The 23841-nt window shown below is 42.4% G+C and overlaps 1 protein-coding gene across 5 annotated transcripts in view; it reads right to left on the bottom strand.

The window, feature by feature from the left end:
• Nucleotides 1-18674, bottom strand: part of ARHGAP21 (Rho GTPase activating protein 21) — a 119126-nt gene extending 100452 nt beyond the window's left edge. For 2 of the 5 annotated variants that reach the window (XM_032101205.1, XM_032101235.1), the window contains exon 1: nt 17046-17450. In XM_032101205.1, coding sequence (XP_031957096.1) covers nt 17046-17132 — 87 coding nt within the window. In that variant the 5' untranslated portion in view covers nt 17133-17450. The other 3 variants (XM_032101226.1, XM_032101216.1, XM_032101246.1) reach the window with 3 other exon arrangements.
• Nucleotides 18675-23841: the final 5167 nt, after the last annotated feature.

Genomic DNA, 23841 nt, shown 5'->3' with positions numbered 1-23841 from the left:
ACACAAAGGCTTAACTGAACGTGAATAATCTGTCATACATTAAAAACTTACCCCTATATTGAATGCTAACACAAGGTACATTAATGAGTAACAGATTCCCTTTCTAAAAAAGCTGGATAGAATAAAGGGTCCAAGACTTTTTTTATTCTTTTAACTGGAAAGTTCAGGGCTACAGTGCAAAACTAATTAAAAATATCAAAAATTCCCACTCTGAAGATTCTTAGTAAATATGGAATAAATGTACTAGCACTTAAAATCTCAAAGAAACTTTTAATAACTAAAGACTGAAACAAACAACCTGAGCCAGAAATCCAAGGGCACAAACTCAGAATATGGTGCATAAACCCACCCAAGACAGTATATTCCAACAGATTGAAAAACTGTTCACCCACCAATACATTTTCTGTATGTAAAAGAACACACCACACAAAACGTCATCAGCAAGTTTAAGTCTGTGAGAACTACATTAAAAGTCTGAAATTAATGTGCCAGTGAAACTTAATGAAATTACCATTTCAAGAAAAGCATACAATTTTAACAAGCAAGTCCTAAATCAATCACAACATATCAGGTATCAGACTTCTGTCAGTACTCAGGGGAGTACTAATATTACAGCCAAAAAATCCAACAAAACAAGTTATAGAAAACTACAACATTCAAAAAGAAATTAAAGAAAAGCATAGCTGAATGTGTGGAATAGAGGAAAAAGCAACACACTAGCAGAAACCAAGAAACAAGCAGGAGGTTTATCAGTGGAAAACTACAGGTTGACTATTGACTATATAACAAACAAAGTCACATGAATTAAATTCAGAGTTGCTTATATTTCAGCAGAAAGTCTGCCTTGTGTCACCACAACCTCATTTCAGCCAGCAGCAGGTCTTGACCCTTAACAAAAAATTCACCTAGCATCATATTAAGCTCATAGTATATCTTAGGAATGTATTTTACCAGACTTATCCCAAATGTGAGTACACACACTGTGGCCCATCAATCACGAACTACTACACACATGCCAAGCTCCTCATTACATAAGTGACAATAATCGGACAGTGCAAAAATACTTGGTACTAGGGAAGTGGCTCTCTTCTGGAGGCTTTTGCTTTCATTTTTTACGATGTCTGTAAAAGGACAATGTATTTCCTAACCTTGTCTTTCAAGTGAGAAATTATTTTTTTTTTAAGTCACCATACAGCAACTTCAGGTCAAACAGCAAGAGTTCCATGACCTGCGTGTGTTTGCACGAAATACCACGTGTCAAATGACGATAGGAGACCTGCACTCTACTAAGACACAGCAAGACATGAAGACAGCACAACTTGCCAAAATACTTTGAACCAGATTTCAAAAATGAAACTGACATCGAACAATAACTAAAAACTACTTAACTGCAGGAACGCAAGCTGTTGTTTCAGTTTTATTTAACAGTCCTTTTCCAAACCTCTTCACTGCTTTTCTTATCAAATTTGTATCCTGGCTTTCAAATTATGTCATATGACGAAACAGATTAATCCTCTAATGAAATTTCCTCTTCTCTGCATTTAATTCCCCTGCACAAGTTCCTGGCCAACAGCCTTGTACAAGACCAATTCAGAAGGTATTCACAAAAACATAAGCAATAAAATACACATTATTTTTAATAATCTTATTAACATCACAGCAGAACACAAGCAATCTAGTAGGTTTTCAGAATGTGCTAACAGTTACTTTCTGACACAGGTGACTGAGATTCCAAAAAGGAACAGGCAGTCTACTAAATCTTGTATTTACAGAAAAGGAAGAATTCTTGGGAGCATGAAGTTCAGGGGCCCCCTTGGCTACAGTGACTGTGAACAAGATTCAGGATCCTCAGAGCAGAGAGCAAAGCCAAATAACAGCATCACAGCCCTGGACTTCCACAGAACAGAATTGCTCAGTGGTCAGCTTGGAAGAATTTCAAAAGGAGGCTGTCCTGGAGAGAAGAGGGGTCCAGGAGAGCTGGTTCATTTTCACGGATCTCCTACTACAAGCTCAAGAATGGCCCTTACCAGTGTTCAAAGAATCAAACAAAGGTGCCAGGAGGCCTGCATGGACAAACAAGAAGATTCTGACTGAACTCAAATGTAAAAGGGAGTGTAACAAGATCACAGGCATGATCCAGGCGATCCAGAAAAAACAAAGACCCTGTCTGAGCATGCAGTGATAGGGGTTAGGAATGCCAAAGCCCATGCAAAAGCCAAAACCCACTTGGATTTCCATCTGGTACAGGACATGAAGGGTAACTAGAACGGCTTCCAAACATACAAAGCACAAGAAGGTGGATTTATCAAGAATAAAATGTACTTAATCAGCCTGATGGCTATTTGTAAAGAGTTGACTGGCTTGGTGGATGAGAGAAGAGCAGCAGGTTTTTTTGCTCTGACATCAGGAAGGCTTTTGACACTGTCTCCCATTATGTTCTTATGGACAAACTAATGAAGTAGGGGCCAGATAAAAATGGACAGTGAACTGAACTGGAAATTGAAGGAGTTATGAACAACAGGAAAAGGTCCAGCTGGAGGCCAAGTATGAAATTAGAAGAGGCACAGAAACTGAAATAGAGGAAAACCCATGTAAACATCACCACCACCACCCCCCCAAATTTTACTATAAGCATCATCAAACACTGAAAAAAATTTGCCAGAAAAGCTGCTGAGTCTCCATACTTGTGGTCAAAACCAGCTTGGACAACATCCTGGGCAGCCTGCCCCAGTTTACTGAACTAAATGATCTTCAGAAGTGCCTTCCAACCTCAATGATTCACTGATACTGTTAGAACTGGTTTTAAATCTGTGCCATATTTTCAGTGGTGAGAAAGCATTTTACAGCAGCTACGCAAATCGTAGCTGCAGACCAACCAGGTTCAGACTATTTTTGGCGAAGTGTTACATTCTAGCTCAAATCCCTAACATTCCCTACCTGCTCATGGCCAATACAATCCAGCAATACCCTCTGCTAACATGCACACAGGACTTGGAAAGTAAGTGTAAAAGTGTGGAGGGCTGTGAGCCCTTGGCACAAGAGCCCTCTGCACTCCCTTGGAGGAGAGAGGCCTGAGGGCAAAAGACTCTCCCAGAGATAAGCAACCCTCCTCGGGTCATGGTGGTAAAGTGAACCACCCCCAGCATGCCTTGTTTCTATATGGCAATAGCCTGTACCCAGTTGGCTAACTGGTTTCTACCCCACCCCCTGCCTTTCCCATAAAAAGCCCCTGTTTCTGCCCCTTGGGAGGGAGCCTTTGTCCCTGGCCTTCCCTTCACAGGGGCTGCTGGACAATAAAGGCCACCTCTGAGGAATTACCAAATGAGGCTCCTGTCTCTCTGTACCCGAGCTCGCCTTGGGTGATTTCACAAAGAGCTGAATCACAAGAGCTGGAATCACTTTTAGCAGAGAAGTTGCTGCACTTGCTGAAATCCCCTGCTGCCCAGGGAAGCCTGCCATCGCCCTGGAAGAGCTGCTCTTTGCAGGACGCTCTCTCTAGGAAGGTCGTCACACACCGGTGCTGACAAGCATCGGACCCCCTGCAATATCAAAGTGTATTCATTCCTTCTCTGCCATTCTCATTCCATTTACTGAAACGATGCTGTTCATGCAATTGCCGTCATTTTCTAAAACTTCTGGCTTCAGCAACCGCTTACACAATTATCCAATCACGTGTATATGGAAGGAAGGAGGAAACAGAAGAACAAATTCACCTTAATATTGATCTCCGAGTGCCAGAAACTCTCAAGTCATGGATCTAAAACCAAAGAGAGATGGCTGCAGCTACAGCAGTGGTCACCACGCTCCAGGTAAAATTCTGTGGTAACTACAGGAAACAAAACCACACCAGGAAGACAAAATTCTCTTTAAACAGGCAGAGTTTGTTAATGCTGGAAGGAGATACTAGATGAAGTATAATTATACTTCAATCCATGACTTATTATGGAAAGATGCTCAAAACTTCTTTTAGTTTTGCTTTTTTTTTTTTTAATTAAATTTACATTTTTTAAATTCACAACTTGTACTGCTTTTGCAGCAAAGAGTCTTATTTGCCTGTTTTTGGAGACATACCTACAACTTTTTCAAGTTGCAGACATTCAAAAAGGGAGGCCTCATTCTTCACAGATTTCCTTTAAATGGACAAGCTTTTTCACCCTCTAAATCTGAGTAAGAATAAAGGAGTTGTATAAAAAGACAAACTTTTTGTTCCTGAAACAAACTTATCTACTTCCACTGCGTGTTTAACTTCAAAATACAGTTATTTTTACTACATTCTTCATATTTTCATGTTGGGACTTCATATATAACAGCATGTCAGGTTTTCTATAGCATATATGGTCTTGCATTATACAAAGAACTGGTATTTGTAGGCTTTTTACTCTAACAGTTGAAGAAAATCTTAGTTGCTTGTGGTATTTTTGCTTAAACCTGACATGGGTCTCTTCAAAAGAAGGTCTGAAGAAAGTATATAACTCAAGTTACTTATTTATATTCTAGCACATAATACAAAAAGCAGTCAGCATCAAAGAACAGAATAGGTAAAACTGATTTTCAAAAGAATTAAAGATTTTTTTCAAAGGCTCATTTATTAGAACCACTGATCCAAAGCCTGCTGAAGTTCAGAACCATCTTCAGCTTAAAGGATTTATACAGGCTATTTATGAAGTATGAATAAATGTAATTTTTCCCTTATTTTACTATTTAAAATTAGAACAAATATTTTTTTCCCAATTATTAAAACACTTTTATTAACATAGGCAACACAAGATGTCTTCCGACATATTTTTTCATCATTTCTGAAATCATCTAACTTAAATCTGCACTTAAGAATAAAAAATATTCTGGACTGCAATCATTTAAAACAATAAATACAATGGAACTTCAAAAGAATTCATTGGAATGCAAAATACAAAACAGTATAATGGAAAAGTAAATAAGGTAACAGAGGAAAACAAGATTGTGAAATGATGTGCAGGTAGGCCAGAAAGGCCTTATTATGCAGTACGAATAAATTGGAAGATCCTTCTGTAATGAGTCATTCTAACATGCAACTAGTTGTATTTCTTTCCCAAATGAGAAGTGTCTTTGCAATAAAGAAACCAAGTTCCACAAAAAACAACTGCACCATGGGATAAAGAATAACGGAGAAAGGACAACCACTGCTCCTCATGCATTGAAACACTCAGTTAGGTGACATATTCTTGTATTCTTGTATGAGTTGAGTAACACTCAGCTGAGTGTTTTACATTCTTGTAATCCCAGCTTTCTCATTTACAAAAGCAGGGAAGACTACAGGCACTTTCCAAGGAATGAAAGCTCAGGGTATCTTGGGTCCTAAGCAGGAAAGAGAAATCTGCCAGACCAGATTATCCAAGTGGGGGAAGTCACCACAGTATTAGCTGAATTTAAGGTCAAGTCACTCCCACAAATCCTGGTTTTAATCTCACACATAATGCCTTCCCCTTAACTCATTTGGTAGGATTAATGGTTTGAATTTTTTAAAAATCCAATAATCTAAAAAAACAAACAAACAAACCACAACCCACATAGTAACAGAACACCAAAAAACATACCCAATAACCACAAACAAAAAAAACTCCATGATAAAACATCATTATTCACCTTTTTGGCACTATCCAAAATAAGGTGATTGTGGTGTTTTGTGCTTCACCTCCCCCACAGCAGACACAGAACCTAACACAGAAGAAAAATCTGTTTCCAAACTTCAGACTCCCATTATGAACTGCAAAGAAGCTTATAGACAACCATTACATCACTTACTGATGTTGCATCATCCAATATTTAAGCCACTGAATGGTGGCCACGAAATGCATAAAGGTTAACATGCTGAGGGAGTTGCAAGGGGAGAATCTTTTTCCCAAATAAACTCACACCGGGATAGTGTGAAAAACAGGCATCACTGAATTCTAAACTAAATACAAGATTTTTTCCTAAGTTTATACAAGTCCCCGATTTAAATGAAACAAGGAAAAAATGATTCTCTACAGACAAACTTAGCAGTGAGGACTGTTTACCCTGAACACGCCTTGCTGAGTAACTGTCTAATATTACCACTGGCTCTACTCACTCGCATTAAAGAATTTAGTTTCTCAGTCATGAATCACTGATTAGAAGAGCAGAAACCATCTGAGCCACAGACACCTTGTAACATTTTAGATCAAGCTTTAAAAATAGGTTTTGGGGGTGGAGGTTGTTTGTCTGCCCACCCACAAAAGACAAAAACCCCTCCTCAACAAAACTTTTTGTGGCCATCTCATTTCACAGTTGCTTAGGTAGAAGTTTACCTTTTTTCTCCTTACCTTCCAGATAACTGATTTTCAGGAGTGGTGAAGGGGAGAAGTTTCATTTTGCCAGATGGAGCTGCTCCTTCCAGTCCTTTCCCTATCCATACATACATCACTCAGGCCCATGCCTTTAGAGCTATGTAGCTTGCTGTGTAACCTCTGAAAGTGCTACTTCCTTCCCTTAAGCTGTAGAAATGGAGTGAAAGAGGAGTAACTATTCTACAGCAAACAGAAGTCCCAGTAGCATCATTCACCACAAAAGGAGAAAGGACTTTTCCACAGGATCTAAGGGATTTACTGGATTTGCTGCTGCAATAAGACCTGGAATCAAAACTGGATTTGCTGCTGCAATAAGACCTGGAATCAAAAATTAAGTCCTGCAATGTAATACAGTCCACTAAAAAGGTGACACAGAAAACTATTCTACAGGCAAAAAAAGCACTTGCCTGACTGCAAACAAGTAGAAAAGAAATGAAAGTATGACAGCATATGTAACTTGTGTGTACAATCCCAAAACACCTTGCATTTTCCTTCAGCTGGGAGAGAGGATGGAGAAGAGATGGGAGTGAAAACAAAAGCAGGCAATGGTGCATTTCATTTTAGCTTATTAAAACTGGAGAACATTAGACCCATATGATGCAACAACTTTAACAGAAGTGAGTAAAAACAAAGACATAAGTTTGGTATCTTGAAGAAGCAAAAATAGGCCCAGTCCTGAATATCTGAAAAACTCCATTTCCTGTTGCTGATCACCAACAGCTGCCTTGTTTCATCAGGCTTGGTACAGAACCTCCTGAAAGCAGAAGGAATCCTGATGAGCTATTATGGAATCAGCACTCCAACATGTAAGAACACCTGTAGATCAGATCAAAGATTCAACTAGCCCAGCTCTTACAGTGCAGATAGCTGTGGATAATTAGGAAAGAACACAGAAACAAGCATCACTACACTATCCTCTCAGCTTTAATTATTCACAAATCCATAATTCCTTCCACTACAAGGGTGCTAAGTAACTCTAAAAGTATTGCTCTTTCAAAAATATATCTGGGTTACACACATGCTTTTAGCTTCCAAAATATTATGGTGCAGAGTAACCAGCTTAATTAATTTTTATGCAAAGGAACATCTCTTTTTGCTTGTTCTCACTCCACCATACTCATCTGACACCTCCAAGTTCTTGGTGTAGATAGGATAAAGCTGATCCACAGAAATTCAAGATGGAAACAGAGAAAGTTACAATATCTCAACACCACCTGTCTGTCTCTATTCTTCTCTTTCCTAAACTGCTAAGTCCTAGCTCCCTTTTTTGGTTTTGATACACAAACAACTCCATGTATTCAATTATCATAGCTAGCCTTTCACCCCAACTTTTCCAGCTGTACTACATTGTTTCTGAGATGGGGAAAAATGAAGGGAGATGGGACCTAGATACACAAGCTCCAAGTGCAATATAGATTTATATACTGAAGCCTAACAGAGAACGCTGTCTATAGATGATGATTTGCTCTTTTGACCAACACCAAGCATTAAGCTGCTCTTTAATCTGTGGAGTTACCTACCTGAACATTTAAGATTTCACCCATGAGCTCCTGTTTAATCATTACCTCTCAGCATTTTATATGTGACAATTCTTTGACATTTACACACATTTTATACCAACTAGTGCTGAAGAAGGTCCTTCAGCATTTCTGCACAGACAATTCATCTACACTAATCTGAATAACTATCAGTAAGGAAAAGTTCTCTACAAAGAAAAAAAAAAATAAGCACTTTACCTCTCCATTGCCATTTAACTCATGAAAACAGCAGAAAGTTACCAGACCTATTTAGATATACAGCTGAATCGTAGCCTCAGTCAACAGTGCAAACGGAGAGAAAAATACTCAAAACTATCTACAGTCCTGAACTCACAAAAAACAACACCTAAAGGGCATGGGCTATGAAATGCTACCTGTATTGGCCAGCAGCCATTATACAACATAATATTTTGTAACACTTTCATACAGAAAAAAACCTTTTGTTGCACGGACTCAGCTACAAGGACCATTTTGGTTCTGTATGCAGTATTTTTAAAAAGCAGGAATTTTACTCCTCATGTTTAAAAAAAATTAAAATGCTAACAAGAGACACAAGCATGATCACCTTGTAAGATCACCTCCATAACATCAGGATCAGAATACCAGCTTGCCAAACTACTTACTGCTACTGAATTACTACAGCATCTGATTCAGATGCACAGATTGTGACTAATACTGAAGGTTTTTCATGTTTACTTGTTTCACTCTTCCAACTTTCATATTATTGCTAATTTGAAAAGATGAGAAACTTTAAAAACCCCAGAGCAGCACACAAGCCATTCATTCTTTTTTCCTTAAGAAAGATCATGTTTAAATCTCACCTCACAAGCAGCTCCAAAGCAACTTCTCCAACATACTTTTTTAAGAAAGTAACTTAAGCATACAGAAAATGTGAGACTGTATTTAGACAGACCCATGTAAGTACAGAGAATGGAGCAGAAGGCCTGTAAAATTGCCATGAAAATTGATTACTCCGGGCAAAGTTTACTTACTCACCTTTTAGCATGGTGACTGAGGATAATAAAATTTTTAAATGCATGCAAGAAGGAACAAGTCAGATATTACAGCCATTGATGAATAAGGAATGTTTGTGGCTATACATGGGAATACTTTTCACTGGAGTCACAGGCTCCCTATTAAAGTTGGATCAAAATTAGAGAGAGAGCTGAGAAGAAAAGCACAGCAACAATAACAAAGCATGAAGTGCAATGGGACAGCTTGTTACACGAAAACTGCAGCATTTCGTTTGGAGATAACCCTAACCAGATCTTTATCTTACAAAAAACAGGTCACAACCCACAGGTAAGAAGAGTCACCTGCTTGAGGAGCACATACTAGACCTGTTGCTTCTTTTGCTAACCAAAAAGAACAACAAAAACAAAATGTTTCAGTTCTCAATTGTTGTATCAAAAGGAAATTCTGATAGCTTTGCATACTCCTGCAAGCACTGACTGACCTCTAGCTCTCTTAAACATTATGGAACTCAGGACATATACATTTAAATATGTGTAAACTACAACAGACTTATCTGTCAAGTTTCCTAGGAAATTAACCACTTCCACATTCTCTTACATCAGGACAGACCTTGAACAAGTTATAATGTCGTGTTTTCCTCAAAAATAACTGGAATTGTATTATGGTTTTGAAGTCCACATGACTTTAGCACCATAAACCAGTTTTTGAACATCTCCACATATGCAGTTTTCCAATATAAAACCACAACTTAAGTTGTGGATTGAGCTCAGTTTTAGTTTTCAAAATTGAGAAGTTCACCTCAATGCTGTGAAGGTATCACTGGACACATTGTATCTATCTGCCACAAGCCAAGTGATCTGTAAGGGATTCTTGAGAATTTAAAAGACTCTCTTTTTGCTCATCCCATGGACAGAACAAGTTGTATCCAAGACACCTATTCACCTCCAAGTTTTAAATCACATCAGCACTTGAATTTTAGTCTTTTCTGCCCTCGCGCTTAGACTAAGAGAAGTACACAGATATATTCAACACTAATATTTAAGACAATTTAAGAAGCCTTGATTTTTTTAAAACTTTTTTTTTATTACAGGATTGTTCACTCTCTTATGTCACAAACTTTAATACAAAAAGACCCAAGTATTTAGATGAAAAACTAAACTAGGAGAGAACAAAATACAGTCTTTCAAAGGGTGAGTGGTTTGCAATAAAGTTTCAATAAGAAATAGTACTCCGTCAAGTGTACAAAGAGATCTGCATACATATACCAATAGGAGGGCACACTGCCATTTCTGTTAGGTAAAAAAAAAACAACCAACCCTCCCCCCCCCCCCCCCAAAAAAAAAAGCCCTAGCAAACCAAAAACCCACAACAAACAAACACCAAAATCCCCACACAAATCCAGGTTTCTCTTTTCAACCTATTTGTACCAATTGCAACTGTGGTCTTCTTTTTAATTTCTTGTCCCCGGCCCCTCAAACAGACAAATATAAACCTCAAAATTTAAAATACGAAGATTACATTATCCAGCCAACTCAGTGATGCCAGTGCAAGATTACTCCCTACAGCATATTTGCTAGTGCTTAATGCAGTCCATACTGTGTGTCCTAACACATTATGCAAATGACACACACATAAAAGAAAATGTCTATCTCAGAGTGCCCCCCTCCACCAACAGACAATCTGTAATTAGCCATGTCCTCTAAGGAGGCACCTCATTCACTCTCACCAAAGCAGCAGCTGCTGGCAAATGGAAATAAAGAAATTTAGAACAAAAATAAGCCTACTACCTATACTCCCAAAGGTGTATACTCATGGTTGCAAGCCAGAGTCAAAATCTAAACAGCTGTTTGTATTTTTGCAGAATGCCCACACAGAACCTCTCATGCCCAGTGCCAAATATTTATTAACATGATTTGTATCAGGCTCTCTCAAGCACGCTGTACAGAGAGCTGCAGCAACAAATCCCAAGGCTTCACTGAAACACTTCTGATCTACAAGCTCCCAAGGCAAAAATCTAGAACAGAAAATATAAAGTGGCAATGCTTTCTGCTGAACACAATTCAGAAAAATACAGTAGTTCTAGTCCCCCAGCACAGAGGTGCAGAGAACAAAGCATACAGTTGTGCCTAATCTTTACTATCCTACTACAAAGTGATCCAATTGCTAAACTCTAATATCACCTCCCCAGAAGAGTTCTCTTCAAATCCAACAGCAGTCACCAAACAGTAAATTCTGAAAATTGTTCCCTGTAAACAACAATTCAAGGAGTAGCCAGAATTCCCATCTATCTAGAGTAAATGAAAAATGCATTTCACCATGGTTAAATAAATAAATAAATAAAAAGGAAAAACACACCACAGAAGAAGCCTTCCCATTAAATAACCTTTATGTACTCAAGAACTGTATACATAAAACAATCCCACCTTCCAACTCTAAGATTATGCACTTTCAGGTTTACAAGATGTGTCAGGCCTCTGATATGAACAAAATCAAAGCCTGTTTGATGTCACTGCTCCCACCCATTATACTTCTACTGCGTGTGCCTACTACTGGATGATGGGCAAAAAATACCATGGAAGTGTCTTTGCAAAAACAATAAAAATTACAAGACATAAGAAGAATTTGGACAGCAGAAATGCACAGCATTTATAATAATCTGCATTTCGCATTATAAACGGGCAAAGTGTTACAAGATTCCTGTAAAAATAAATCAATCTGATCAGACAACATAACTCACATCCACTGTCTGTGTGCTATGCTTAGCGTAACATATTTTTAGTACATTTCCATTACCTTTTGATAAGGCAGACAAACACCTCCTCTGTAGCAAGGCCCTAAATTCAAGGTTTTGACGAGATCGTAGGCTCTGACAGCTTCCACAATCATGAAATCTAACAGCCCACCAAACTGACTTCTGGAGCACTGTCAATTCAGACTGTTTCAATGCATTTTAGAAGCCTCAACATTTATACCAGGGCTAACCCATGTTGGTTTTTTTTTTCCAACAGTGACTCTTGTTAACCACAAGAAATCAATCTTGTTTTCATTTAACATCATTTCGTAATTTTTTCCTATTCTACGCAATTTAACACACAAACAACTGCCAGGAAGAATGGCACACAACCTCTGAATGCTAGAAAATCTCAATTTTTTCTTCCAGTTGTTATCAGAGAAAAAAACCAAAACATCAGCTTCAGAGGACCAGTATATACTCCTAACAGCTTAGCCTAACAGTGCCACTTAGACTTCCTTAGAAAGGTAATATTTTTTTTAGTAAGGCTCACAGGTTACACATGTTTATATTACAGTCATCATCTACACAGCCACATATGTACGTAGTCAGGGAATTAAAGAAAAAAAATACCATCTTTTACTCTTTTCAGAGCCCATACTGTTCAGCTATGATTTCATTTTCCACCTACAGTAAGATGTTTTCAAAGGTACAAGAGGGACAAGATCACAAATGCATACAGCAAGATAAAAAAACCTCCTCTTCCCTAACTCCATTGTTCTCTCAATTGTTTTTGCGCGTTAAGTAAACACAAATGACATGAAATAATATGTCTGAAGTAGCGGACGTTATTTTTGCATCTTAATGATAAAAATTATTAAAAATAGCCTGTAGAGAGAAAAAACTCAACTTAGTGCTTTGATGTTTGTCAAACCTGCTAAAGAAAAAGGTTTAGCTGTATAATGCATATACAGCATGCAATAAATGCAATTATTTCATACACAGTTCAAGATACTCTGAGTCCACTGCATTTCTCTTGCAAAAGGTTTTTTTTTTCCAGACAATTATACCAAAGTGGTACAATCAACAAACTCGTACCACTGGGAAGCAAGAAGTTACTTTAGAAAAACACATCAAATGCAGTTACACTGGAATGCAAAGAAGATGTTTTCCTTTCCTTGAAGGAACGACTTCCTGCTTCATATTGTCACTTATCAAATACGTAACATTTCCTCATGGAAGAGGTCCATGTTTTGTCAAATTACCCTAGGCTTATGCTGACATAAATCAGACCAGAAGTCAGCGTTATGCTTGCATGATTAAACAGGATTTGACTCAAGCTTTTTAAACAGCTTCAACCAAAACTCCTGGTAAGGCTGGTATTTATACTGAATTTATTTAACAGAAGCTTTGGGCAGAATTCTCTATCACCTAAGTAATGTACACTTCTAACAACCAGTATTGTGTACTATTTGACATATAAAATCTTACAAATGGATTTCTCTAATTCTGATCTTTAACATTACGATTAAACCTTCCAGTGTCTGAGTATCAGGCATAGAAAAAGCACCAGTACCCAACAGCAGAGAGTTCCAGAACAGTTCACATGTTTACAGGCATAACTACAGAAAGACTGACATTCTGCTCGGATAGTAGAGAGATGTAACACCTGAGAGTCACCACTTGAAGTTTACCAATGTTATCCCAACCGGGCTGTTAAAATAGTAAACAATCTATTCATTATTGTTAGCAAGAAGGCAAATGATTTTCTATTTTTAGTGCCACCATTGCCCTTCCCTGGTTCCTGACCCAGCACATGCTTCTCCTCAGTTTACGCAGTTGTGCTCTCTCTGATAAGGTGTAGGAGTGAGAATATTGCGGGGTTTTCTTCTTCTCTGAAATTGAACAGTTGTGATTACAAAGCAAGTACTGATAAACCTCTTTTAATTTTACAGAAGTCTTTGGAAAGGTATTCCTAACTTTTGACAAACACAGAAGCTCTGGGGAATCACTAAAGACTGTTCACTATTCCTAACAACTCACCTGATAAGCAAAACAAAAACATGTCACAAAACCAAAAGAAAAATACCAGTCTTAATAAAATTATTTGATAAAGTATTTTTAGTATTCATAAACCGAGGAAATAGCATTGTTAAGAATAAAACTTGGCTTTTAAGGCCACAAACACTGTTGCTTTTATTTTCTTCAACCTGCATTTAATGTTCTGAATGTAATTTTAATACAGATTAACAGTAAACTATACCACAAAGAGACACAGCAATTCTTTAAATGCAAAACAGTAGGAATAGAAAAGCAAAAAAAACCCCAAAAAATAAAAGCACTTTTTGTTGTGCTTTTACAGGCAAAAGGACGGAAAATTAAATTTACACTAATGAAGACACCAGTTCCAGCCTCAAACCTGGACAGGCCTGTGGGATGTTGTGACTGAAGCAGTACTGGCTGTATCTCAGCAGGGCTTAAACTCTCCAGCAAAACACCACTACAACCTGACAGAACAGAGATAGCCAACGCTTATTAATCTAAAAGCCAGAAAGAACACGCTCTCACTCATCTGTCCTTATGAACATAAGCCCAGCAGTTCTTCCATTTGTAAACGTGTGTCAGATTTCAAACAGAATGGCAAACAGCCCTGAGAGTCCCTGGCCCTCTCTGCCAGCTCCCCCAGGAGCGCAGAATACGTGACCTGTCCCTTTGAGCAGGCGCTCCATGCTCAGACGGAGCCTGCAAGCCTGAACGTGCAATCTTTGTTCGCAACAATCGTGTCAGTGAAGGGGCTCTGAAGGGAGAAAGACCACTAGGTATGGTGTCAAAGGGAAAACCAAAAAAAAAGGAAGTAAAAATAAAAACAGAAAACGTGGCAAGGCATGACCAAACGGAACTTAATATCAGAGTAGGCAGGCGTCCAAAACAAAACACAATTATTGACCAACATACGCAGTATCCCCAGACGACTCAAATCGCATGTCCTCTATTCTCCTACCTGTGTACACAAAGATTCACAGAAGCACCACTTCTCAGTCAGACATTCCCTTTCTTAGTCTGACCACTGATCTTGAAGCTAGAGGACAAGTTTTTCAGTTCTTGCTCAAACCTTGATGATTACAGTTGTGCATTTCCAAAACCTTAAACTGATCGAAAAGCCTAATTTCTGTTGCAACTCCCTTGACTGTAGTGAACAACAGCTATGCTTGGAGTCTTCCTCATGACAACCTGCTGTCTGTACAGGTCTACACCTAAACATTCAATGTGGATCACCTAATTACTGCATTATAATGCAAACACCATATGGGATCCAGTATCCCAAAACCATTAATCATTTCCCAAAATTGCTAATACCTTGCAGATCAGTGCTAGAACACTACAAACCCCTGCAACTGCAGCAATTTTTTTGAAAACTAGAAGTCTCTTTTTAATAGTAATTGTCTTTCCTTAAAGGTGTTTTCTCATTTTTTAAACAGAAAAGCCATTCTTACTGTTCAATACCAGCAAGAGAGACTTCAATTAAAAGGATTTGTTCACATATAGCACAAGAAGCACTGTACACAGGAACTACTCCATCAACTGAACTGAGAGAGCAGATGCCAAGCCACAAATCCTCACTCTCTTGGCATTTTACACAAATCTAGGAAAATAAAGTTGTAAGAAAATAAACTGAACTTTAAGACATGCAGCAGTATTACCGAAGGCAACGGAGAACGCCGGCAACCTTGATCATACATTCACTAGGGCCGTCTAAGTTCAAGCAAAGATTACATCAGGCCTGCTCTGATCAAGGCAATCACCCGTCTGAGCGCATTTTCTACCAGTTACATTTTAACTCTAACATATAAGTGCCTGGCAAAAGAACAGGCAGAGCAGTCCATTTTGCAATTCCACACCTATTAGTAGTCCCCAATTAGACAGCTTTAACATGATGAGCTCCGAAACGAAAGCGCCACAGACCTTGTTAGGGCTTACCACCGTAGGGAGAGGTAGATTATGACAAGAGCCAGTGCCAAAGCCCAGAAGTTTCAATATGACAGAATTAAAAAGCAGATACTCATTTTTACCCTTAGACATGTGGTCTTCTCCTTCTTCCCACACTATCTGAACTACTGAAGAACAGGTTCTCCAAACATGCAACTGTTTTTCAGCTGTATTTTATCACAGAGCCTTTACATCTTCTCTGCTCTTACTTAAGACTCCAGTTTCATCCTCACCCAACCCACCTGACTTTAAGAGACTGTGTGAATCTCTTAATTGAGGTGATAGCAGAAAAGAAAACCCTACAATACCATATGTAACACTTTCAGACGAAGGCAAAAGGGTGAATTCAAGATAGCAGTAAACCAAAACCCAGTGTCCTAAGGAAAAAAAAAAAAACCAACAACACAAAAACCACACAACAAAAAACCACAACCAATCCAAAAATCACCCGGACTTTTAAATTAAAGTTCTGTATGTTTAAAAATCACTCAATTGTATTTCAACTTCAGGAAACAAAAGGGGGAATACCTACATAAAGGGCATATATCTCATAGCCCTACACAGATTTAAATCAGCTTTTTCTTCAGCACAACATACATACTCTAACTTTGAGAAATACAGAATCAAGTTTGTCTTTGTAAATAAAGTTTAAGAGAAATCTTAAAACAAGTCTACTGAAACTGTTATATGTATTTTGTTGAATCTGAAGTTCATGGTTTTTTCAGAGACATTTATTACTGCTAATAGGGAGCACAGAAGGATTAGACACGGTTCTGTGTTAAAAACTTTGTCTTACAAGTCAAAACATGCAATGGTGCCACCATAGGGCATGCTATTAAGTTTCTGAACTAAACACACAGAGGATCATTCCAGCAACAACTGCTATGGACAGAAATATCCTTAATATAAGCTGCTGCGGATAGACAGGAGAATGGCAAGCACAGGGTACAAGCAGACAGAAGCCAGACCCTGATTTCTACTAAAAATCATCACGGTAGAAATGTGACAGGAACGCAGCCGTACCCCTGAGCGCCCAGCGAAGCGCTCCTCCAGGACGGGCAGGTTGGGCGTGGGAGCGACACGCCAGGCTCTGCCCGCGGGGCCGGAAGGGGGGCGAGGGGCCCAGGGGGCGGCCCCGGGGAAACCTCCGTCCCGAGGGCCAGGGCGGCGGCGGCTCCGCAGGGCGGGAAGCGGAGCCGCCGCCCGGCCCGGGAGCGGTGCCCCGAGTGCGCGGCGAGCGCTCGGCCGGGCGGCTGCCTCCCCTCCGCTGCTGGGGAGCCGCACCACTCCCAGCGTCCAACTCCCAGCAACTCCGGGGCGGGCGGGCAGGAAGAGTGGGAGGGAGGGAGAGCTGGAGGGAGGGAGAGCGGGAGGGAGCGGCCATTAAGCCCGCTCCAGCCAAGCCGTTCCCCGCGGCGGGAGGCGGCCGCCCGGCACGGCCCGCGCCCCGCCCGCCTCCGCCGCTCCTACCTGGCCGCCGGCGCCGCTGCCGCCGCCCGGAGGGGGCTCGTTGTCTCCATCTCCGCCGGGTAGCCCCGCTGCCCACCGGGTCGCCATTATTTCATTCCCGGTTACAAAGGAGGCACAAATCCTCTGGAGCCCACATCGGGGAAGGGAAGGGACGAGAGGCGGGAGCCAACGCCAGAGCCACTCGCGCACACCAGGCGAGGCTCGGCCAGCCCAGCCCCGCCGCCGGGGGACGGGGGTCGGCCCCTTCACGCGGTTGCCATAGGGAAGAGTACCCGAACGACCCTGGGCTTCAGCTACGCTCCCCGGCTTCTGCCTTCATGGCTGGAGGAGAAGAGAGAGCAGATGTGTCAGTCCTCGGCGCGGGGCCGCCACCGCCTCCGCCGCCCGTCCCTTGTTAGGCTAATTGCACCCACTCGTCATCTTCCTCTTCCTCCGGCTCCTCCTATCCAGAGCTCCAGCCGCGGGGAGGAGAGGGCAAGCGGGGAGAGGCGGGAGGCGTCCCCTCCCTTCTACTTCGCTACACGCCGCCGGAGGGAGCGAGGACGGAGGGAGCAGCGCTGTTTAGGCAGCAGCGCTGTTTAGGCAGCCCCGGCCGGCGGGGCGGTAGGGCCGCTCCCGGCCCAGCCGAACTTTGATCAACTGGCAGAGGAGGAGGACGGGACCGGGGGCCGAGGGGCCGCTCGCTCTGCAGGCCGGGCGGAAGCCGCCGCCTGCTCACGATTCCCGCCCCGACTGCATCCAGCGGCGTGCCGGGGCGGACGGCGGCAGCAGAAAGCGCACAAGCCCTGATGAAGAAGTGGCAACAAAAGACCCCTCCGGCAGCACCGAGGCCGTGCCGAGCTTTTGTCTCCTACGCGGGTCTGCCCCGCTCGCAGGCGGCTCCCTCCCCCCGACTACGTAGCCGGAGCCGTTCGCGATCAGACCACCGCGCCCCACGCCCCGCCCGCGCCCCTCCCTTGGGCCTCCCCCCGCACAGACGTTGCTTCGCTTCGACAGCGGCAACCGGCGGCCGCTGCGGCCCCGCCGGCGGCAATTAGGGCGTCTCGGCGCTGGGGCCATCGCGCCGCGCCGGTTACGCCCCCCTGGGCTCCTCCCAGGGCTCCCCCGGCTACCTGGGCACCGGCCCGGGCTCGGCGGGGCACTCCAGCCAGCGCCTGCCCGAAGCCGGAGGGCTGTGCGCGGCTCTGCCGCCTCCCCCGTGCCGCTCACCGCGATCGCTTCCCCGGGCCCTAGCACGGCGCCCCTTCTGCCCCGTCCCGTTACAACCCATCCCCGGGCAGGCCCCGGGTCCGTCCCAGCGCCGCAGGCCGCCCCCGCCCTGACAAGAACAGGGGTGACCACCGCCCCAGCCCAGCGGGCCGGCAACGCGACTCCGCGAAGGGCGGCGGCGCCGCCCCACGGCCCCTCCAGCCGGCCCCTCTTACTCGGCGGCCCGCGGGGTTCCTGCCCCTTCCCCCGCCGCGGCGTTCCCGGCGCTGGCGGCTCCCGCTGCCTCTGCCGGTGGGGAGCATGTCCCCTTCCCCTGCCTCCCGGCTGGCGCTTTCTCTTCCCTCCAAAAATCCACCCACCTTCTCAGACGACACCGCGAGGGCAGGAACTGGCTCCCGGCTGCTGTCCAGGGCACCCGCCCTGCGGCCGGGGAGCGCACAGCCCCGCCGGCCCCCGCCCGCCAGCACGGCCTGGGGCGGCGGCGTTTGCTGCCGCTACCCTGGGCGTTTTCGGCGGTGTTCACACAGCACCGATCTCAGACTTTCCGCCCTAATGCAGGATTTGGTGCTTCTGCCGCCAGCTCCACCTGCACCTGGCTTCGGGAGGACCGGGACCGCGACCGCCTCTCGGCTGGCTTTGGACGGTCCCGGCCGAAGTCTTGGGCCGCCCCTGGGCGAGTGGCGGGAGGACCTTGGTTTTGTTGTAGCCGCGAAGGCGGTAAATGTAAACATTTTCTATGCTTTATCATCATCGGAGTGTGTGATTTTGAATTTCTTTTCGGTGTTTAGAATGGTGTTTTCTAGCGTAGAGGCTGGACAAATAAGGTTTCTGTGAAAGGGAACAAAGAAAAACAGCATTTGCAAGAATTGGTAAAGAACTGAGTGACATGAAAGGTTGTGTCTAGTTTGTGTTCTGAAAACAATAGTAATGTTTTGGGTTGTGTTTTTTTTTACTGTGCTACCCTTGACCATGAGATTGTAATCTCTGAAAAGAGGTGACTGCCCTGGTTATCCATCAGCAACTTGCATCATCAGCAGGGATGAATACTGGTATCCAGAGAATTGGAGAACGAGCTTACTTCCAGTAGCTGGAGGAAAAGTCTCAAGGCCCATATGCTAATTATTGTCAACCAAGGTCACGTCTGGTAAGTTTAAAAGGGTGTTACAACTCACAGCCTGTCACACTGATTCAGGTGCTTGCCTACAATACTGTGTGTTGCTGTGGATTTCATTAGGCCTATAGATAGTTAAAAATGTGTGGTAGTTTCTGAATTTGAGTTCCTCATAAATTTCTGGTGTTAAAGACTACTTTGTGCCTGAACCTGATCTGGCCCAGAGATTACATACGGATGTTTTGAATAAGCATACTGCTGTCCAGCTGGCAATCTACAGGAGGGTTCTGCCCAGCTCCCTAATAATTTCACACTGTCCTACAACATTGAAAGATTTGTTTGCTATCCAGACCTAGAAAAAAACTGTTATAATATAGTTTGCACAATGGTTGTGAAGAAGTTGAAAAGACCAGAATTAAAATCACTTGACATTTTTGAAGGGTGGAGAAGGGGAACAGTTGGGGCACTTCTGTTGAGATTCTGTTATCAAACAGAACCAAGAAGTGTAGCTGTGTGCTCAGCTGCCTACTGTTCTTTGCATAGGAGTCATCATGCCAATCTGCAGAACACCATCAAGAATCCATGATGTATACAAAATCAGTTCCTGTATTCATAATAGTATTTTTTTTCTATGGTAGCCACAGTACTTACTCCAAATCTAAATTAGCATCATAACTAATACCCATATAGAATGTTGTCAGATTTACAAAATGCCTTGGAGAGATTGAACTACAAGTGGACTCTGACTATAGTATCTAACAAGTCTCTATATCAACATAGCTACATCAATACAGAGGCAAATCTTCCAGTTTCACTTTTTTTACATTGCCAATCAATTTCTCTAGCTTTAGTTTTCAAACTTTAACGGGGAGATGAAAATATCCCAGAGGAAAATTTGATCCTAGAATCACATATTACTTCATTGCTGGGTTGAGGGATTAGATCTCATTATTGGCTCTGAGACATTTATATATTCGTGTAATTATCAAAAGAAAATTCAGGCTACTCAAACCTTTGTTAAACTGTGTACTTAATTTTCTTCCTCATATTACAGTGTTCTGTTTTTTCAGTCACAGAAGTTTTTGTTCAAGACACTGGGGTGTTTTTAGGACTTTCCTGTATAAGACTATCTTGCTGTAATTTTTCATTGTAAATATGGTGTCATAGTTACAATAAAAGCTTAAGGACACAAACTTTCAGAAATGTGCTCCGTATCTTGGGTTCATAACACATAAGCAAAACCTTTGAGTTCCTTAATCATCCTTGAAGGTAATTTAATGAAAGAGGTTGCAAAATCAGAAAGGGTAACTGAAAGCTATAATTTCACTTTCTCACCTTCCAGTCTGAAGGTGTTGACACATACTCGCTTAGCAGGCAGCTGCAGCAGCTTAAAGTGTTAACACCATCCTACTGTTTATTATCACTCCTTGCTAAAGAGTATCATCCCCACAGGAGAGCTGCTGCAGACATCTTTGAGTGCATCTCAGCCACTTCAGTGCAAAGTCTAGCAGCTAATTTAAATTGCCAAGGTAGGCAGACGTCAGCCTGTCCTGCAGTCTGGGGGCTAAGGTGTGCTCAGTCTTTCTGTTCTGCCCATTCTGCTGGGTCAGTGGTGGCACAATTATTGGGCTCTATCTTCTTAAACTATCACCTGCTGAATGAATGTGTTGATGTGTTGAGAATATAGATATTCTAGAGGCTAATTTGTGGACATCAAAATTCACTGGGCCAGGTAGACTGGAGGACTGAATTTCATTATACTAAATATGTTTTAGGTACCTGCCTCCTTTCCAGATGGTGCATAGCACCTGCCTCTGGCAGGGCACAGGGGCATGCTTTTCTCTCACATGCACAAGTGTATAGACTTGTAACCTGCACCTAGGTGAAGCAATTCATTTGCCAAGCAGTTCTGTTGTCCTTGCCATCTTGAGGGCTCTCTCATTTTTCACCACCTGCAGCACACCATGATATGTCAGACCTGAGGTGCCAGAGGCACTGAGGAGGCTCAGCCATAGCCAGTCCCAAATGCCCAACCTTTGGGTTAGACAACAACAGGAGTAGAGAGAAAAGGAACTTAAAGTGAGAACAGGATTTTTACAGGACTCTTTAGATTAGATTAGATTAGAGTGGAATACCTGAGTAAAATAGATTAGATAGGCAGCAGTGAGAGATAGCAGTAAATCTTGAGTATTTTGTGCTGGAATAAGGACTTCTCTCCTAAGGAGAAGTCTGAAAAGTTAAGTAGGAAAAGGTCCAAGTTTAACAGGGCCTGAGTTTAGGGATGAAAGGAAGAGTGAGTGGGTGGAGATGCGCCTCAGGCAAGTAGATGTTTGTACTGAATTTTGCCCTCAGAAACTGTCACTTGTAGGAGCTGCTGAGGTAATGATCGTTCTGATAAGCATTTCTGTTATAGTCACTAGTGGCTTTAATCTCACAATCAAGGCCTGATTTGAGATGTTCAGGCTAAACCTGGACACCTCTGCTATGTTCTTTGTTTTGAACATAAGAAATATTACTGCTTCCCAGGAAGTGTTTGCAAGCATGTGTAGTGTGCCTGACTACAGACTTTTCACCACTAACAACATCCCCACTCCCCGAGGATGCTGACAGGTGCCCGAGAATGATTCAACAGATTCTCCCCAGCATGAGAGTTTGAGGAGTGGATTACACATATATTTTTCATTCATTGGTATTTCCAAGATACTGCAGATAGTAGTCAGACCCTCCTAGACGTGTAAAAGCCATTAAATCATTACTATAGCTCCACAGTAACATGACCATTGTCTGCAACTGCATTAGCTTTACAGATTCCTGCATTGAAATTCCTATGATTCAGACATGATACAAGCATCTGTTTCTTGCCCAGCACTAGTACAGTATTCATCCTAGACATCAGTAGTGATGGCTGTTTTCTTGGTAACCAAACCACAATATTCCCCTTTCACTTCATGGATGTACCTATCAACCAACACTCAGGAAACAGAAATAAATGTCATTGCTGCCATGCCTACATCTTGCCTCCCCTTTTACACCAAACCCTTACAAATGTGTCTCCTTTCTTTTATTTAAATCTTCACAGGAGATCACACCTATCTCACTTGGCCCCAGACACTGATGCTTTTAAAGTGCTCCAGAACACTGCCAAAGAGAACTGCAGCGAGGCCTATCACTGGGTCTATAGTAAGAGAGGATTTTGACATCCTGAAGCTTCAGTCAGCCGTCTCAATCAGTCACAGGGTGTTAGGCAATACCTCCTAGAAGTGACACCATTTTAAGCACATACAGTATTCTGCAAGAGTATTTTCAGGGAAAATCACTGCCTGGGAGTGCCAACAGAGAGTAACATTGCAGCTTGGGTGGAAGTCTGGGCATCTAGTTCTTATCCTGCTGCACTGTAGGGAGAAAGAAGCCATTTGGCTTCTGGCAGTGGGAACCAGCTACCTATGTTGTGAAAACCTATGTTGTGTCTCAGATGATGTGTCTTATACTCCTCAGTGTAGTCTTCTCAGATAACAAAGCTGAGGTGTTAAGGGAGATCTGTGTCTGTCAGGATGCTGCTCCTGATGTGGACAGGATAGCAATGTCCGAAGCACAAAGAGAAGCCAGAATTGGACAGCAAGATGATTGTTTCTCCTGGCCAGCATCCCTGATCCATCGCCAGTCTTCCTGAGCTGGACCCAGAAGTGTTTGTGTGAGGCTACCAATGTGCACCAAGGCAGGCTGGCACAGCTTTTACAGCAGTAAGCCTCAGCTGTTCAACACTAATCATTCCTGCTGTTCTGACTGGAGTTGGATACATTTTGGTGGGTTTGCAGCATTAGTATTTCAGCTCAGACCACAAATTTGGTACTCTGTAAAGAAATACAAAGTTGTTCAAGCCTGCAAGTATTTACTAGCATCCAGCCAGGGACAAAAGTAATTTCAAGTATAATTCAGTGAGCCCAGGAGAATGGGTTGCAGTATAGAATTTGAGCAAGCAAGGTTATGGTTAGGAGGAGCCCAGCAGAAGTCACTTAATACTTTTAACTTGGGTTCCTAGCAATGAAAATCTACTGACACACTCTGAAACCATGAGCAAAGCAAAACTTGTTTTTCATGCTTTGCTGTTGGAAACTGTCACTGTGGAATAACAACAGTGACAATGTTTCTGAAGATGCTGTGCCTGTTTACAGAGGATTTCCTAATTTTTTAAAGGTCGAGGGAAATAAAATCACTGCACTATTTTCTGCATTCACTTAAACTATCTACATCCTTTCATTTGTTTCAAATTAGAGGAGCCAGAGTCTAACAGATAAAGTCATCGGTCTCAGTTCTGCTGAGGGTTTATTCACTTTAGGTCAAACAATGTTAACTTGTTTTGGAAAGCCATCAGGGACTATTACATGTGCAGCATTTTCCCTCAGAAACCCTCCCCTCCCACACATGCAGTTTAAAAGAGTTCAACACAATAAATATCCAACCTATTTAAAACTGGCC

Source organism: Corvus moneduloides, chromosome 1 (genome assembly GCF_009650955.1).
Source record: "Corvus moneduloides isolate bCorMon1 chromosome 1, bCorMon1.pri, whole genome shotgun sequence".
NCBI classification, from domain to species: Eukaryota; Metazoa; Chordata; class Aves; order Passeriformes; family Corvidae; genus Corvus; species Corvus moneduloides.
Note: the sequence above shows the minus strand (reverse complement) of the source record. Positions and strands in the feature narration are given on the sequence as shown.